Source organism: Bubalus kerabau, chromosome 6 (genome assembly GCF_029407905.1).
Source record: "Bubalus kerabau isolate K-KA32 ecotype Philippines breed swamp buffalo chromosome 6, PCC_UOA_SB_1v2, whole genome shotgun sequence".
Classification (NCBI taxonomy): Eukaryota; Metazoa; Chordata; class Mammalia; order Artiodactyla; family Bovidae; genus Bubalus; species Bubalus kerabau.
The window spans coordinates 50134555-50154589 of record NC_073629.1 but is presented as its reverse complement, the minus strand read 5'-3'; the positions used below and the strand labels follow the sequence as shown (position 1 = coordinate 50154589).

General features: G+C 36.5%; 1 protein-coding gene across 3 annotated transcripts in view; it reads right to left on the bottom strand.

The window, feature by feature from the left end:
- ARHGAP29 (Rho GTPase activating protein 29) overlaps nucleotides 1-20035 on the bottom strand; it is an 81531-nt gene that overhangs the window by 38361 nt on the left and 23135 nt on the right. For 2 of the 3 annotated variants that reach the window (XM_055585067.1, XM_055585066.1), the window contains exons 3-5: nucleotides 10179-10313; nucleotides 1454-1550; nucleotides 720-792 (exon numbers count right to left, since the gene is read on the bottom strand). In XM_055585067.1, coding sequence (XP_055441042.1) covers nucleotides 720-792; nucleotides 1454-1550; nucleotides 10179-10313 — 305 coding nt within the window. The remainder of the gene's footprint in view (nucleotides 1-719; nucleotides 793-1453; nucleotides 1551-10178; nucleotides 10314-20035) is intronic. The other variant, XM_055585068.1, reaches the window with a different exon arrangement.

Here is a 20035-nt window from a genome sequence, read left to right as displayed (position 1 = left end):
ACGTGTTGAAATCCTTTTGGATCTGAATTCCAATACTTTTTGGAAATCCTTAACAGGAAATGATCAACATATGTCCCTAATGCAGTCTGTTTAAATATCTTACATTTGGTGAAAAAATATTACTCAAATGAAAATATTACTACTACAATTACTATAAATCTTTAAAGCAATATTCTACCTACATTCCTAATGTTTTATTATTTTATAGGTGTTTTTCTTCAACTAGGAATCAGAACTCTAATTCTCTGACATACTTATAAGGATGCTCTTAGGGAGAATTAAGACCTACAGTTTTGTTAATAAGGTGTTTCATGGTAACAAACAAACTGTAGAGCATGTGAAAAGATTAACACCTTTTTCATTTCTTGTATCATTTTTCTAAGTTCCCACCAGTCTTCAAGACCTGCAGCACTATCAGGAAGGAAAAACGGCTAAGAACTACTGATTAAAATTTTGGATCATACGACATAGATTCATTACATAAGACACTATAAAATTATCAGATATGTTCTTTTAAAATGATAGTTCCACTTAAAAAGTACAACTAAATTTCCAGCCTCAAAACTGGCCATAAATTATCATACTTCAAATGAACCGAGCTATTTTTCTTGCTACACTAAAAAACTATCAAAGACTAATGCTGAGATTAAGATTAGGATATTATTAAAATAGGAAGTTAAAAATATTAAAGTCTTCGCTTTCATACAAACTTGGCCTACCTTACTTTCCTGAGAAACAGGCAGTCGCAATAATGAATCATTGCCTACATCTCCCATAAGGAAGTTTGTCAAGCTATCCAGGGGAAGTTTAAAAAAAAAAGAAATAGAAATTAAAAACACAAAGACAAAACACAAGTCATTACAATGCTCTGTCACAAGCTGTACATTCAACATGTCATCTAGATTAAAAGAGCCTTAGATATAAACTCCTAAGAATCTATCCACATAAACTAAGTAGTCACTCACAAATGGATGCTGCTTCTGAACGGCTATGCTGCTGCTGCTGCTGCTGCTAAGTCACTTCAGTCGTGTCCGCCTCTGTGCGACCCCATAGACGGCAGCCCACCAGGCTCCCCCGTCCTTGGGATTCTCCAGGCAAGAACACTGGAGTGGGTTGCCATTTCCTTCTCCAATACATGAAAGTGAAAAGTGAAAGGGAAGTCCCTCAGTCGTGTTCGACTCTTCGCGACCCCATGGACTGCAGCCCACCAGGCTCCTCCGTCCATGGGATTTTCCAGGCAAAAGTGCTGGAGTAGGGTGCCACTGCCTTCTCTGTCTGAATGGCTATAAACACCTCCAAATACAGCAATAAAGCAACATAAGATATAGCTTTTCCAAAGCTGTGATAATATTTTATGTTGGTTAATACTTTGCTTTACATACTGAATTATCATGACACATACTCTCATTGAGACTTAGGCCCTAAATTCTTGAAATGACAGTCCTCTACTTACATATTTCCAAAGGTAAAGGCCAAGGTTTCAATAGAAGAAAACACTTCTCTGAAGAGATCATTTTTGTTTTCTTCATTTACTTCTGTGAAGTTCACAGCTGAGGGAAAAGGGATTACAAATAAATGAGGGGGAAAATAAACTAGACTTATACAAAGAAATTTAACCCCATAAAAATCCACCATTACTTTCTAGAAGCATTAGAAAATTCAGAAACTAAAAAACCTAATAAACAAAACAATATGATGTTCAAGTCCTTCATTAAAGAAATCACACAAAAGAATCACCTTGCATAAAAGTAGCTGGCATTCCAAACTGACTCCTCCACACACACTGCATTATTTGGCACATCCAAAAAGTGACTCAATGTGAAATCAGTCGATCTTGAGTCATGGAGACCACGTTACATCAGCCCTCTCTCAGTAAGAGAGCTCTGTGCTATTTTCTCTTGCTTATTGCTTCATGGCATTTTTAAAGAACAATTAAATGCACTGTGGCCCACTTAAGTCAATATGAAGTACATTTTCCACTACAAATTACCAATATCTAAAGTCATATATACATCTGACATAGCATAAAACCTATACATGAAGCATATCATATTAACAACACCCAATGCTTAAAAAACTTTTAATTTCTTATTTCTGCCTTTTTAAAGCCTTATTTCTTGTAAGGTCCTTAGGCTCTGAGGTCCATTTAAATTGATATATAGCTGTCTTTTACCATCGTGATTTTTTAACATTTTGCATTTTGTTAAAGAAACTTATGAAACATAATTGGAAAAAGTTTCTTATTATAACTTTATCTTTACACACCTTTGTTAAAAGCCCAGATACAGTTTACAGAGACAAAAAAACGTGAGGGTTGAATAAACTGTTCGAAGCATCACGTTCTACTCAGACTGAGTTTAAGGAGCAACTGGCTCCTTGTATCCCACCCTCCCTAGGATCCCTGCCAACCACCCTCCCTAGGATCCCTGCCAATAACTTGAAGAAGAGAAACCAAGTGGAGAGGAAGCTATACTTTGTTTTAAAACGGAGTTGTTCTTAAGCTTGGTTGAACATCAGACTTACTTTAGGAGCTTTAAAAACAAAATCTGAGGCCCACCACCCAAGAATCAGATTTTAAAAGCCTGAAGCACAGGTATTTGTTCAAAATTTCTCCCAGGTGAATCTTATGTGCAACAAGAATTGAAAATGCTTTCTAGAAAGCCAGGATTCCTAAGAAGGGATGAATTAAAACCTCAAACCTGGAAGCCTCAGGAAATTACAACCAAAATTTTATAGATACGAGGGGCTAAGGTCCACACCTTTCATCATATTCCTCTAAATATTCCTGATACAAAGATGAAGAAAACCTTAAGAACCACCACAAATAATTTTTTAAATATCTCAAAATTTAGGTTGTAGCTTATATAACTTAAACAGCTGAAAGAAATCCATACAAAATATATGAAACAACAGTTTTCAAGACACTAGCTATCAAGCAACAAAGAACAAGAATCCTAACATACAAGAAACAAACGTGGTAAGCTCTACAACTGTCCTAAACTTACTGTCTCATAACACACACAGATTTCTGAGCAAAGCAAACTAACAGAGATAAAGAAGGCCATTTTATAATGATGGAGTCAGTTCATCAGGAGGACATAATTTTATACATTTATGTACCTAATTAACAGCTTCAAAATGTATGAAACAAAAACTAATAGAATTGAAATGAGAAATAGACAAATTTACAACCATAGTCAGAAATTTCAAAAATCCTCTCTCAATAATTGACAAAACTCGTAGATAGAAAATCAGTAGAGGATATGAAAGCCTTCAACCATACTATCAGCCACATGGATGAGATGGACATTTAAGGAACCTCTACCCAATGACAGCAAAACACACATTCTTTTCAAGCATACATTGTAAATTTACGAAGATGGACTATATTATGGGCCATAAAACCAGTCTCTGGGTTTAAAAGGATTCAAGTCAGGCAAAATATGTTCTGTGGCTAGATGGGATTAAACAATAAAAATCTCTGTAAAAATACTCAAATATTAGGAAACTAACACACTTCTAAATAACCCCATGGATCAAAGAAGAAAAAGGGAAATTAGAAAGTATTTTGAACACAATGAAAATACACTGTATCAATATTGGTGAAGGTGGGGGCAAAGAGGTGCAAAAGGGAGGGATTACCAAGAGACATGCATCACCTGGACTGTGATGGTTTCACAAGAGTATGAATATCAAAATTGATCAGATTGTACCCTTAATTTAAATATGTGAAGTTTATTATAAGTCAGTTATACCTCAATAATGCTGTCTTAAAAACTGCACTGAAAAGTAGACTTCAAACATAATTTAAAATGGAATACCAGAAAAAAATGTAAAGCCTACTTCTATTTCCTAATTTTAACATGTTAGACTTTAAAGAAAAGAAAAAAAATACTTTATAACACTTGGAAGAATTCTGTAATTGTCCTTTCTTTCCTATAAATATATTTTTCAAAGCACTAAACAGGACTGGGGGACTTCAAAAAATAATTGTAAGTAGTGAAAAGACAATTATTTGAACCATCTTCAGTCCTTATCTTCATCCCTACTCAAATGAGGTTATAGCCATCTATTGAAAATTCCTCTTACTGCCTTTGCCTCCACTTCAAAACAGCTCTGTATCTCTAATATCCTTTCACTTCTTTTGCTCCTGCCCAGGGTTTCAAAGAATAATCTTCAGCTCCTTTCCAATAATAAGTCTTCCCATTCCCTCCTGCATTCTCCAAAACCCTGTACCACCACCGCTTGCGCTTGTGCTCAGTCATGTCCGACTCTCTGCAACCCCATGGACTGTCGTCCACCAGGCTCCTCTGCCCTCCTCTGCTCCCCTAGGTCCCACTAGCTGACATTTCTTATGATACTAACAACATACCCAAATCTTTCCTATGGGAAAAAATTAAATTTACCGTATTTCTCCTTAAAGCTATCATCCTAATTTAGCATTTCTTTACTGCCAAACCTCTATAAATACATAATGACTGAATTCACTAGGATTTGACTTTTCATCCAGTTTAATGGTTAGCAGGGGTTGGAAAACTTTTTCTGTAAGGGGCTAGATAGTAAATATTTTAGACTTTTCAGATCATACAATCTGTTACAACTATATTCAACTCTGTATAAAGGAGTCAAACATAAATAAAAAAATGTCTCTAAAGTTTTTCCTTCCATCCCATTCCCATTGACACTGACTTAGTTCAAAGACGACATTTTACTTCTAGTCTGGACTATTTAACAACCTGCTAATTAATTAGCCTGTCTCCACTCTCTCCTCTCTATTAGCTGACCTTCAAAATCAAATTTAAAAAATTTTGTGCGAAGTTTAAATATCTCCCTTGGGTTCCCTATTAAGTCACAACAATGAGCACTAAAACACATTTAATATCTCTTTAAGAAAACACATGAACAGTTTTCATACATATACTCTACCAGAAAAGCAACTTTCAAACAATTTTACAATAACCAACCTTTGGTAAGTAAAGAGGGATGGTATGGGGAGGGAGGTGAGAGGGGGGTTCAGGATGGGGAACACGTGTACACCCGTAGCGGATGCATGTTGATGTATGGCAAAACCAATACAATATTGTAAAGTAAAAAAATAATAATAATAATTTAAAAATTTAAAAAAAAAGAAATACACATCACATCATGACCAAGTATACCATAAACATATAATAGATAACTATATATACAGTTATATAACATCTTTAAAGTTTCTGAAACATCCTTAAGTCTTAAACTTCTTTTCTATTCACTTTCATATTTTAAAAATGCTGGCTACAATTCATTAATGTGATGTCATAAATCAGAGGCCAAAGTTTGAAAACTGCTGAAATAAAAGATATACTGGAAGAAAATTTTCACCATTTGCATGGGGAAAATTGCAAAAACACAAACCAAAAGCTGTAAGATTTATAAAATGAAAACTTCACATTGCTTCTGAGAAACAAAAAAGACAACTTGAAGAACTTACACGCATCCTATATTCTCAGAAATGCTGAATATACAAATTGCTCCTTAATTTAATTTATAAACTTAATTATAAATTAACTATACTCTATGTTTATAGATTTAATTATAAGTTAATTTAAATTTAATTCAAATCACCTTCAAAATACTAGCACATATTTTTTGGAACTAGGAAAAATCAATTGAAAAGTGCTTATGGAAAAATAAAATCCTGAACAAAAAGAGTATTGGAAAGAGGAGCTATCCCTACCAGACATTAAAACACTATAAAACAATGGAGACAATAAGGTATTGACACATAACTAAACAAATCAAGGGGAGAGAATAAACTCTGCTGCTGCTAAGTCGCTTCAGTCGTGTCCAAGTCTCTGCAAACCCACAGACGGCAGGGCAGCCCACCAGACTCCCCCATCCCTGGGATTCTCCAGGCAAGAACACTGGAGTGGGTTGCCATTTCCTTCCCCAATTCAAAAGTAAAAAGTGAAAGTGATGTCACTCAGTCGTGTCCAACCCTCAGCAACCCCATGGACTGCAGCCTACCAGGCTCCTCCGTCCATGGGATTTTCCAGGCAAGAGTACTGGAGTGGGGTGCCATTGCCTTCTCCTGAATAAACTCTAGAAACAGATATTAAATATTTGACAATGTAGTGTATTTATGATAAAGATGGCATCTTAAACCAATGGGGAAAATAGGAATTATTCAATAAACTAGCCAGAAACATAGATACTCTAGAATGTACCAAAGATTTAAATTTAATAAATAACACCATGAAAACATTAGAAGAAAAAACAATGGCGAATGCTATTATAATCTCCAAGCAGGGAAATCCTTCCCTTATACTCAAAAAACATACAAAAGATTGAGATACAGATGCAAAATAAAATAAGCAACTCAAAAGATAAAAACAAACTAAAGAAAACCTGAAACTTATATCAAAGATTAAGGACTAATTTCACTTATACAGAGTTTCTATAAATCAGTACTAAAAAAAGACCATCAAGAAAAAAATTTGAATCAACAGTCAAGTCACATAAAATGATGTGCAAATGGCTCTGAAACATATGAAAAGATACTCAACTATACCCAAAATGAGGGAAATGCAAATCAAATCTATACTGAGATACCAGTTTTTGCTACCAGATTGGATAACGAAGGTTGGTCACCAGCTCTGTTGGCAAAGGTGTATGAAATGAGCTTCTTCAGCAAGACGATCAGAAGGACAGAAACACTATGGAGGATGTTAGCAAAATAAAAAACATAGATGCACATGTGCTCTGTTCTAGTAACTACCCACCTAGAAATATACACAAGCTATTCATTGAAGTATTGTTTGTAATAAAAAAATTAGAAACAATCCAAACATCTATTAGTAGTGAACTGGTTAAATTAATTATAGCACATCAATATAACAGAATATCATGCAGCTTTGAAAAAACAAATAACAGCAAAAGAAGACCTTTTATATACAGTTAACTCAGAACAATGAGCAAAGAGCAGAATGTTACCCTTTGCATAAGAAAGAGAACATGTTGTTATTTGCTTTTGTATATGTAATATGTCTCCAGAAAGATACATGAAAAAACAGTAACAGTTGTTGCTTATCTAGGGAAAGGAATGGGTAGCTAAGGTCTGATTGAATACCTTTTTATACTGTTTGCACTATGAATCATGTGAATGAACTGCCTATTAAAAAATTACGTTTCAAAACAAAGAAAACATGTGAGGCTTCTACAATTTTGGATACATAATTAAAACCTATTTTTCTTGTTTGCCAATTTTTAAATATAGGGCAAAATACAGATCATGAAAAACCTTAAAAATGGTCCTTTAGTATTACAAATGAGGTTTACCAAAATGCTTGTAAATGATGAAAACACAACTACTACATACACAATAAATTACTGAGTGCTACGGTGTCTTCATCTACTCCACAAATAAGCTGTATCTCTCTTACCATACTGCAAATATTTTGTCAGACTGAGCTTCCTGCTTGGAAACAAGACACAGGAAATACAAATCACTATTAGAATGAATGGGGAAAAGCTAAGGATTTTTCTTGTAAGGTTATTAAAAGGTAAATCCCACATTTAAAATAAAAAATAAGAGAAGTTAAAAGGATTTCAATTTTATTCCAATGCAACTGTTATTACTATGCATAGGAAGTGCATAGATTTCATGCATTCACACCCTGAGCAGCACAAACAAAATTATACCTCCCTAATCTAACTGTCTTTAGGGCTTCCCAGGTGGCTCAAACGTAAAGAATCCTTAGGAGACTGAGGTTCTATCCCTGGATCAGGAAGATCCCCTGGAGGAGGAAATGGCAACCCACTCCAGTATTCTTGCCTGGGAAATTCCATGAACAGAGGAGCCTGGCATACTACAGTTGATGGGGTCACAAAGAAGTTAGATACCACTGAACAACTAAACAACAACAACGATATTCAAAAATGGTTTCTACACTTCAAATCCTGGCCTTTCCAGGGTTTGAAAACTAAATTAAGATTAAATGAAAGAATTAAATAAGCTCTAATTTGACATCAGTTTTCTAGGTTACTGAATATTTTTCATTTGAGGTATCACAATAACATTTTTAGATGGCCTCAACAATAAGATAAGGGGGGTCATTTAGAAACTTAAAACTTACACCAAAGAAAACATAATTTTTAGTTTTCTAGCGTCATGGAGTCCTACTGAAATAGAGTAAGTGGAGTCCTACTGAAACAATAAATTCCCCAACAACAAAGGAATCTTCTAAATTTCATCCAACACAAAAGTAAGACTGTAACAATAATTCCAAGGGTAAAGACACTCTTAGTGGGAAATAATACTCAAAAAATTGCCTTACCTCAAAGAAAAAAGATCTGTAAAGCAGTGGAGAGGTCACTTTCTTTCCGTCTGTTTCTGGAATGTGGACATCAACCATACACAGACACCCTCCTTCCCCAGGACATCCTGACTACACACAATAGCTACTGACAACAATTGAATGAACTGTGGTCCTTATTTTCAAGCATGGAAATTTTACTATCTATAGACACTAGTTACTCTAACTTACATTAAATTGCACTTATAGACAATCTATTTTAAAACAAATTTGGTTACTAAGCATTTTTAAGAGTCACAACAGAAGCTATCCACTTTGAAACCATCTATATTTTTCCAGTGCTTGAAATACAGAAAAAAAGAGAACAACGCAAACAGGATAAATCTACATAAAAAGGGAAGGCAGTTCTTAAGTACATGGACTATATTGTATTGACAAGGTTTTTATTTTCCCTTCCTGCCTAATTCCTTGACACTTGCCCTTTGCTCTCTCTATATCAATCACATCATGTTCTTCACATCCCGAGTTCGACAAGCATCCAGAATTGCGGTTCCAATCCCTGCCCTAGCCCAGTTAATGTTCACCTGACCTTTGAGACTCTGGACAGGTAATCCCTCTCCCCAAAAAAGCCTCTCATTTCATTACTCAAGCCATGGTGACTCACTTTTAGTGAGTTAAACTATTGTTAAACTAAATTGTTAAACTATTTGAATTCATATTACCTATCAGGTTAACATTTAACACTGACAATCACTTCTTAGAACCTAACATTTTTAAAATTCCGTAACATCTTTCTCCAGATAATCTACCTACTTTCGTGTTTCTCACCTTCTCTCTGTCCCTGGGAGCTCACACTCAGTCCTCTACTCAGTCTGCACACTCTTGAGTTGGTGTCATCCTCTTCCATCACCACTCACAGGTCAACAATAATCCAAGTCCACTACATCTTCAACTTCAAACTTCAGCTTAATCCCTAACACTCAACCTGTCCTACGTTCCATCAAATCAACAGCCATCTCCTCTCTGTAATAGCCACACTCTACCTACCACACCCCAGCTTCTGCGTTAGCTCAGACATTCAACCCTCATCTAGCCCATTATTTCCAATAATCTCCTAACTGAACTCCTTTGTCTCTAGTCTCATTTTTCTCAATCTTTATATAATGCAGCCTAGGATAATAGATTTTAACAATTTTTGGTTCAAATTATTTCATCAAAGGATAATGTCCTAATTCTTATTTCTTTTAGCACATTTAATATATATACACATTTATATACACATATATGATAAACGTATTCTACAATTTTAGTTTCATTTATCCACATTTTAAAATAAGGTACCAATTAAGTCTACTTTTTCCATTTGTTTCCCCCCTTTAAGTGGAGTCACTACAAATGGCCATTTTCCAGCATCAATTGTCCTCAGATAACAAAGACTTTTTGTGCACCAGTAACTTATTTCAAAACAGCATACATACTTTCAAAAGACTCAAAAATTTTAAACATCAGTTGTTTAGTTAATTTCACTTAGTATTTTTAGAGTGTTTCCTGCCAAATAAAGTTTAATTTTTAAGACAAAGAGAGTTTTAGGTGTGACTTAGTGTGTTAGTTGCTTAGACATGTCCGACTCTTTGCAACTCCATGGACTGTAGCCCACCAGGCTCCTCTGTCCATGGAATTCTCCAGGCAAGAATACTGGAGTGGATTGCCATTCCCTTCTCCAGGGTGACTTAGGAATATTTAAATATCAAAGTGTGTATGACTCCTACTGATACACATCATACAGGCGCCATGAGAGATGGCTCCACAGACATTATGAACCAAAATATATCATGTGGATCCTTTTTGCTCATGCCAACCCATGGTTAATAGTGTCCTTCTTACCTTTCACTTTTGCGGTAAGCATTTCCGCAGCATTTTGAAGATCGACAGAATTGAGGTTCTGATGTTTATTCATTACAGACTTTAAAACACGAAGAAGTTCATCCAGACGTATATGAATGACTTCTTTAAAACACTCTTAAAGGAAAAAAAAATTTTTTAATTTGTTTCCCAAACCACGTTTCAAGAGTCTAAATAAACCATGAAAGACCATTTGGGAGCACATTTTAAACAGAAGCAGTGGCTCCAAAATTTTTGCCTACAGTATGTTCACTTTTATTTTCACCACTGCAATTACATGTAACTCATTTAGCCTTCAAAAAATCCATAATCATTTTAATTCACTAAAGATTTCAAAGGCACTCATAGAGTCAACTTAGGCACTAATCTTTTGCAGTTTTCTCAGTCTAAATGTGCTTTCCAGATTTCCCTTGAGGCAACTTTATAAGTTTCTCCTGTCTTTCAGTTTTTACTATTAATATACTTTTTAATACATATGGTAACAGTTAAAGCCCTATAAATGTCTGAAATATTAACTCATATTAAATGGCACTTACATGTTAAGTTACCACATAAGAATTGACTCTTCATTAAGCTACTATCAGATATCAGAAATGAGCAACTCACAGGCATATATGTAAGTACCACCATTTCGCCTATGTATTTTAAAAACTGATACAATTTACATACAATAAAATGCATAGATCTTTATATGGTTCAATGAAATTTTATACTTTTAGAAAAATTGAATTAACTGCCAATGATGAAAAGCTGGGGGATCATTACAAGAACTCCAGATTTATGCCTACTCTTGAAAAATCAAAATGTGGTTATACCAGGCCCATATCCTCCTTGGCCATAAGCAGCTGAAACAGAGCAGCACTGCGCTCTTTTAGGCATGCTTCCTTCCCAGTGCCCACCTGCCTGCTTAGACATTTACAGTTCAGTTCAGTTCAGTCGCTCAGTCATGTCCGACTCTTTGCGACCCCATGAATTGCAGCACTCCAGGCCTCCCTATCCATCACCAACTCCTGGAGTTCACTCAGACTCACGTCCATCGAGTCAGTGATGCCATCCAGCCATCTCATCCTCTGTTGTCCCCTTCTTCTCCTGCCCCCAATCCCTCCCACCATCAGAGTCTTTTCCAATGAGTCAACTCTTCGCATGAGGTGGCCAAAGTACTGGAGTTTCAGCTTGAGCATCATTCCTTCCAAAGAAATCCCAGGGCTGATCTCCTTCAGAATGGACTGGTTGGATCTCCTTGCAGTCCAAGGGACTCTCAAGAGTCTTCTCCAACACCACAGTTCAAAAGCATCGATTCTTCGGCGCTCAGCCTTCTTCACAGTCCAACTCTCACATCCATACATGACCACAGGAAAAACCACAGCCTTGACTAGACGGACCTTTGTTGGCAAAGTAATGTCTCTGCTTTTGAATATGCTATCTAGGTTGGTCATAACTTTCCTTCCAAGGAATAAGCATCTTTTAATTTCATGGCTGCAGTCACCATCTGTAGTGATTTTGGAGCCCAGAAAAATAAAGTCTGACACTGTTTCCCCATCTATTTCCCATGAAGTGGTGGGACTGGATGCCATGATCTTCGTTTTCTGAATGTTGAGCTTTAAGCCAACTTTTTCACTCTCCACTTGCACTTTCATCAAGAGGCTTTTGAGTTCCTCTTCACTTTCTGCCATAAGGGTGGTGTCATCTGCATATCTGAGGTTATTGCTATTTCTCCCGGCAGTCTTGATTCCAGCTTGTGCTTCTTCCAGTCCAGCGTTTCTCATGATGTATTCTGCATAGAAGTTAAATAAGCAGGGTGACAATATACAGCCTTGATGAACTCCTTTTCCTATTTGGAATCAGTCTGTTGTTCCATGTCCAGTTCTAACTGTTGCTTCCTGACCTGCATACAGATTTCTCAAGAGGCAGATCAGGTGGTCTGGTATTCCCATCTCTTTCAGAATTTTCCACAGTTTATTGTGATCCACACAGTCAAAGGCTTTGGCAGAGTCAATAAAGCAGAAATAGATGTTTTTCTGGAACTCTCTTGCTTTTTCCATGATCCAGCGGATGTCGGCAATTTGATCTCTGGTTCCTCTGCCTTTTCTAAAACCAGCTTAAACATCAGGAAGTTCACAGTTCACATATTGCTGAAGCCTGGCTTGGAGAATTTTGAGCATTATAGTATCCCTGGTCAAAGACATACAGATAACCTTTAATAACCCCTGGAAATAAGGTGACCATATAATTTATCTTTCAAAGCAAAATACTCTAGTAAGTGAAAAGGCAGGCACTTCCCAGTAAACAGGCATGTTTCTGGATCACCATGCCTGGCAAACCAGAAAGTATAGTCACTTTAACCTTTAAAACCCCTGAAGTAATCCTCAAAACTTTGAAAAGACAACCACCTGAAATACAATACTCTGATGTAATGTTCATTTCTATAACCTTATATATATAGCACTGGTGTTTAATAATGACACATTTATGAAATGCTTCCTTACGTGCTGCTGCTGCTGCTGCTGCTAAGTCGCTCCAGTCGTGTCCGACTCTGTGTGACCCCATAGACGGTAGCCCACCAGGCTCCCCCGTTCCTGGGATTCTCCAGGCAAGAACACTGGAGTGGGCTGCCGTTTCCTTATGTGCTAGGCACTGTTAAAAGCTCTTAAAGCCTATCACCTCATTTAGTTTTCATATCAATTCTATTAGGTAGATAATTTTAAAAATTTCCATTGTACATATGAGAGAACTGAGGCACATCTAGGTTCACCAAGTCAGAATGTGAACCCGGGTTGTATAATTCTAAAAGCTAAGCTCTTAACATTATACTGTCTCCCTAGTGAAATATTAAAAGCTTTAAAAAACATTTTTAAAGACGTTTTGTATAATTATGCAAATATTTAAAGAAATATTAAAAGACAGCCACTAGAAAGAAAATCTACAGAATGAAAAAACAAAAGAAAATTCTACTATTATCTGTCAAACAATCCGTTCATTAACAGTATTATCAAGAGCAAGAAATAACGAGTATAAAAGGAGCAGGCTAGGTGGGGAGCTGGGTATAATAGGGCAAAAGGTATCCCCGGTAGAGGTAAAGAAGAATAGTTCAGGTAGTGATGGGAGGAGAGAGAATAGAGTGCCTTCAGTAAAAATTCCACTCATTCTTCCAAAATTTTAATAATAGATAAACCCAAGAGATTAGGTGTGGCTTAAGTAGCTTTGGAAATGAGTGGAGAGTATAACGTTAAAGGCAAAGGAAATGCACATAAGCACTGGACTCCAGTTGATAAAGTTTTCAATGAGACTTCAGGTTAACAATGCTGATATTGCTCTACACGTACCCTGAAAGTGAATAACTGCATAACTGGATGGTGGATGGTGGGAGCCAGCATGGCACTCCCCCCACCCCAGAAAAATAGAGAGAAAGGAAAGCCAGTCATTTCTATCCCGTACTGTGCTGTTTCAGATTAATTTCTACAGATATTAACATACTTAAGAAACAGCAGGTAAAAATACTTTGTCTTATTTTGAGGTCTCAGGAAAAAGAGCTTGATCTTTGTGGGTCAGCAAGAATCCTCTGTTCAAGCTGGTTTTAGAAAAGGCAGAGGGACCAGAGATCAAATTGCCAACATCTGCTGGATTATGGAAAAAGCAAGAGAGTTCCAGAAAAACATCTATTTCTGCTTTATTGACTCTGCCAAAGCCTTTGACTGTGTGGATCACAATAAACTGTGGAAAATTCTGAAAGAGATGGGAATACCAGACTACCTGATCTGCCTCTTGAGAAATCTGTATGCAGGTCAGGAAGCAACAGTTAGAACTGGACATGGAACAACAGACTGGTTCCAAATAGGAAAAGGAGTTCATCAAGGCTGTATATTGTCACCCTGCTTATTTAACTTCTATGCAGAAGTACATCATGAGAAACGCTGGACTGGAAGAAGCACAAGCTGGAATCAAGACTGCCGGGAGAAATAGCAATAACCTCAGATATGCAGATGACACCACCCTTATGGCAGAAAGTGAAGAGGAACTCAAAAGCCTCTTGATGAAAGTGCAAGTGGAGAGTGAAAAAGTTGGCTTAAAGCTCAACATTCAGAAAACGAAGATCATGGCATCCAGTCCCACCACTTCATGGGAAATAGATGGGGAAACAGTGGAAACAGTGTCAGACTTTATTTTTCTGGGCTCCAAAATCACTACAGATGGTGACTGCAGCCATGAAATTAAAAGATGCTTACTCCTTGGAAGGAAAGTTATGACCAACCTAGATAGCATATTCAAAAGCAGAGACATTACTTTGCCAACAAAGGTCCGTCTAGTCAAGGCTGTGGTTTTTCCTGTGGTCATGTATGGATGTGAGAGTTGGACTGTGAAGAAGGCTGAGCGCCGAAGAATCGATGCTTTTGAACTGTGGTGTTGGAGAAGACTCTTGAGAGTCCCTTGGACTGCAAGGAGATCCAACCAGTCCATTCTGAAGGAGATCAGCCCTGGGATTTCTTTGGAAGGAATGATGCTCAAGCTGAAACTCCAGTACTTTGGCCACCTCATGCGAAGAGTTGACTCACTGGAAAAAGACTCTGATGCTGGAAGGGATTGGGGGCAGGAGAAGGGGACAACAGAGGATGAGATGGCTGGATGACATCACTGACTCGATGGACGTGAGTCTGAGTGAACTCTGGGAGTTGGTGATGGACAGGGAGGCCTGGCGTGCTGCGATTCATGGGGTCACGAAGAGTCGGACACGACAGAGCAACTGATCTGATCTGATTTGATCTGAACAATCCTCAATATTCAAAATGAATATTGGATATTAAACAAGAAGGTTTCCCAGGTGACGCTAGTGGTAAAGAACCTGCTCCCGATGCAGGAGATCCGAATTCAGTCCCTAAGTCAGGAAGATCCCCAGAGAAGGAAATGGCAACCCACTCTAGTATTCTTGCTAGGAAAGTCCATGGACAGAGGAGCCTGGTGGGCTATAGTCCATAGGGTCACAAAGAGTCGGATACAACTGAGGCTACTTAGCACGTATGTACAAAATACTAATGGTTTAAATGCCTAAATAAACCAAGGTAATAAATTCTGGCTTTCTCAGAGTCAAGGAAATTAACTATGTGGAAATAAATATATTTCAAAATTATTATGTTTATTAATATATTTAAAAATTATTATTGTTTCATATGTTTTAAAAACATATTATTATATATTTTTCAATGTTCTTAGTTTACAGTATATAGTAACAGATACAGCCCACAGAAACAAAAACTCTTCAGGATTCTTAGTAATTTTTAACAGCATAGAGGGGTCTGAGAATGACTACTATAATTTTTCTTAAAAATCACTGCAGAACATTCCTATAATTGTCAACATAGATGTTCTACCAATTTGAAATCCCTTTTTTCCTACAAGGAAGCCCTTATAAACAGATATTGAAGTTGTTTTAAAGCAAAATACTGAGACAGTAACTGAGTTATTCAGTAAGAAATTTCAGAAATATCTCAAATTACTCTATAAATAATTCCTATTTTCTGTGACTGAACACATCTCTGAAGTATATAAATCAATGGAAATGAACATGATAATTTAAAAAGCCTTACGTACAAAGATTCATAAACTCCCCTATGTATTTGAGTAGATGAGTTTAACTATAACTACTAAGACATGAGAATATTCTGATAATATTTCAGCTGGGATGTTATAAAATAGCAAGCCCTTAATTATGTTTTATAATTTTAAAAAATGTTCCAATGTTCTTTTTCATTATAGAAGAATAAAGCTATCTCAAATTTTTTTTAATTTTATTTTTAAACTTTACAATATTGTATTAGTTTTGCCAAATATCGAAATGAATCCGCCACAGGTATACCTGTGTTCCCCATCCTGAACCCTCCTCCCTCCTCCCTCCCCATACCCTCCCTCTGGGTCATCCCAGTGCACCAGCCCCAGGCATCCAGTATTGTGCATGGAACCTGGACTGGCGACTCATTTCATACATGATATTATATGTTTCAATGCCATTCTCCCAAATCTCCCCACCCTCTCCCTCTCCCACAGAGTCCATTTTATGAAGCAAAAGCTTCTTGAACTTTTATTTTTTCAGAAAGTTTTACGTTTAGGCAGCTCCTTCACCAACACTAAATATCTCCAAACCACCAAAAGCAGCAATAATGAGCTAAGCAAAAAAAGACAGTAACTGTTCTTCCCCAGTGGCTTCCCTGGTGGCTCAGACGGTAAAGAATCTGCCTGCACTGCGGGAGACCTGAGTTCGATCCCTGGGTTGGAAGGATTCCCATGGAAAGGGGAATGGCAACCCACTCCAGTATTTTTGCCTGGAGAATTTCATTGACAGAAGAGCCTGGCAGACTACAGTCCAGGGGTAGTCCATGGCAAAGAGCTGGACACAGCTGAACTACTTTTACTTTTTTTTCAATACAGAAGAAAGGTATGCGGCTGATTGGTGTGGTAGAAAACAATAGATTTAAATCAAACTTCCATTCCAATGCTTAATCTGCCACTTCCTTGAAATGACCATATACAAAACTCAGTTTCTCTAACCTCAGATTCATCATTATTTCATTCAAGTTACCTTATAAGTTTGTTGTGAATATCAAATAAATTGACAGAAACAAAAGTGTTTTATAGTCTTAATATATGCAAACTATGATTACTATTAAATCTGAAAGCCATTCAAACTAAATACCTTTGAAAACAGATTTGTCCCACACAGAATTACACTCAGTAACAAATTATAGTATGGTTCCACAATATTTTAATGAAAAAGAGATATTAAAGTTAAATTTTAATTTAATTTTATATGTAAAATCTAAATTAGTAAACCACTTAGAAAAAAAATCATAAGAATATATTTTATAAAAATATTTCTATACCTACCAAGTAAATTACAGTATTTAATTTTGGCATATAATTATAATTTTTAAGTTTTATAGTGGCCATATTATAAATGTAATAAAATTTAAATTATAGTACAAAGGTATTAAATATGCAAATAAGGTTCAATCAGTTTTAATACTAGCTATATAAAAGAGTAAAACTCCTATATCCCAACATTTGCTTATCTACCATCCCTATATGGTAATGTGAATTTTAATTTATTGTTTCTTTCATTTGTGCCGTTTATTTTCTGCTTCACTCAGCTTATCAAGTGAGAACAGATTAGCCAGTTCCACTTTTTGGTTCTCATGCATTAACACAATACCACAGTGTTTATACTGCAAACACTTCATGGAAATACTTAGGTAAATAAATAAGTGAAAAGGCCATGGTGTTTTCCTTGATTTAAAAAAATAAAAACTGACAATAATTTTTTAACTCAGTCTTATTCAGTTTACCCTCTCTGGGAAAGCAATGAAAACAAGGAGGAGGGGAAAAGTTTTCAGAACTTATCACAAGGAAACTCACTTTTGTGTTTTCTGAAATGACTTCTGAATTTACAGGATAAAAGTGAAGCCTTAACAGCAACTTTCATTATCCAATCACTTGGGGATTGTAAAAATAGTTACAGTTGACATTTTAAAAGACTTATTCTATGAGCCTTACATATATGAAGTATGAACTCATTTAATTTTCACAATAACCCAATAATGTAGTTACTACTATCTTATTTTAGGAGATGTGAAACTGAGGAAGAGAATACTGGTAACTTGCCCAGGGTTATATACAAATAGTGGCAGAATGAGAATTCCACCTCAGGGCTCTGGCTCTAGAATTTATGTTCTTAGTCACCACAACAATCAACATGGTTAAAAAAGTTATAGCTTAATGACAGGTATACTCTGCAATCTGATTTAACAGGCTTCAACTTCCAGTTGAATATGCCAGTTACTATTACAAATGAGGTTCAATTATGTAAGCCATACTAGGTAAGTGCAGAAGAGGAAAGCAATCTCCTAAAGCTGGCACATGTGTAATAAATGAGCTACCTGTATTTCATACTTCATTCCCCAAAGATTCATTTTGTACCTTCTAGACACTAAGCCAGAACCTATTAACATCTGTATTAGCTTTTCCTAAACGATAACAATTAGAAATCACTTCTAGAGAGGTTTACTTCTGAAAAACACAATAGGAGGACTAGCAACTTATGTTTCCAGTATTTCACAAAATTTCTTGCACACTATAAAGGTTGAAAGTAAAATACTAGCCAACAATGGTAAAATTAATACTCACTGTAATTTGCCCAAATAAATTTACACATCCTCCTGTGTAAAAAATGGGGTAATCCACAAGATTTCAATTCAGATTTTGAAAGTTTATACAGAACTTCCCTCTCACAACAGAACATAGTATTTAATGACATTAAAATTTTTACTTAATTTGTTCTTTCAGTAAAGTTTGCTTTAGAATGTTCACATACCACTTCCGACTACAGTTCTGTTAAATTTAGAACTCAGAATTCATCAAAAGCTGTCACTTATGAGATCAGTTACATTTTTACAAATTAAAAGTGATAAAAACACTCTTCAACTAGAAATCATTTTTAACAATTAGAGAACTTTATCTGAAACTGATGATGAAGTTTTATCTTCCTTCCTAACCTATTTAAAAAACAAAACAGAAAAACAGGGCACCATTGTCACAATAGTAAAATTTTATTAAAATCCATTTTTTAAAGTTACATAATCAAAAAATCTATACGTATTAGATTAACTGCCAATTTTTTTCTTCAAATGTATGTTATAATGGCAATGGACACTTCCAAGCACTGAGTACTAGACAAAGTAAGCAATGTGCACTATTCTTTCTAGCCCAATTAAAAGCCTTGTACTTCTTCAAATTTCCAAATTTCGAACTTCCACACATGGTGTTCACTTGGGAATGGAGAAGGTATATCACAAAGGGAGAGTTTAAGGTTACTGTATAAACTAGAAGAGCATTTATCTTTGGAATTCAGAATACACTATTTCTCGGTGGGGCAACATAAACCTGAATTGGTCCTGCACATACATGAATCTGCAGTGCTATATTTAAACACAGGGGATATACATATAACAGCGTGCCTTCAGCATTTTAACATAAGATGCAAACTTTGTCCTGTAATTATTCATAATGTACCATAATGACACTGGAGAGAGATCTGAAACTTCAAATTTCACATCTGCTATTTACATAAGACTAAGGGGGCTTCCCTGATGGCTCAGTGGTAAAGAATTTGCCTGCCAATGCAGGAAACATGGGTTCGATCCCTGATCCAGGGAGATCCCACATACATGGAGCAACTAAGCCCCTGTGCCACAACCATTGAGCCTGTGCTCTAGAGCCCGTGAGCCACAACTACTGAGGCCACATGCCACAACTACTGAAGCCTGAGCACCCTAAAGCCCACGCTCTGCAACGAGAAGCCACAGCAATGAGAAGCCCGTGCACCACAACTAGAGAGAAGCCTCCACTCGCGTCAACTAGATAAAAGCTTGTGTAGCAACAAAGATCCTGCACAGCCCCCCACCCCCCCAAAAAAACTCAAAGGGTAACCTCTTCTTGGAAATACATAGTGGACAGAGAATCAATAAACTATCACTTACCCTATATCAAAAGCAACTGTGTTCACAGTCCTATGATCTCCCACATTAAGCTCTCTGCTTTCGTTTGTAAATAAAAACAGTAGAGACAAAGTGCACACACATCTTAACTCTCTTAGGGGGCAGAGAGTCCTTTGGCAGACATTACATGAACTTGGTCAAATTCCAAGAAATGGTGAGGGACAGGGAAGCCTAGTGTACTGCAGTCCACGTGGCTATGAAGAGGCAGACACAACCTGGCGACTGAACAACAACAATTTTCTGTAATCAGTTCATCAACACCTACTGCAATATGAGCGTAACATCCTCACTTGGGAAATT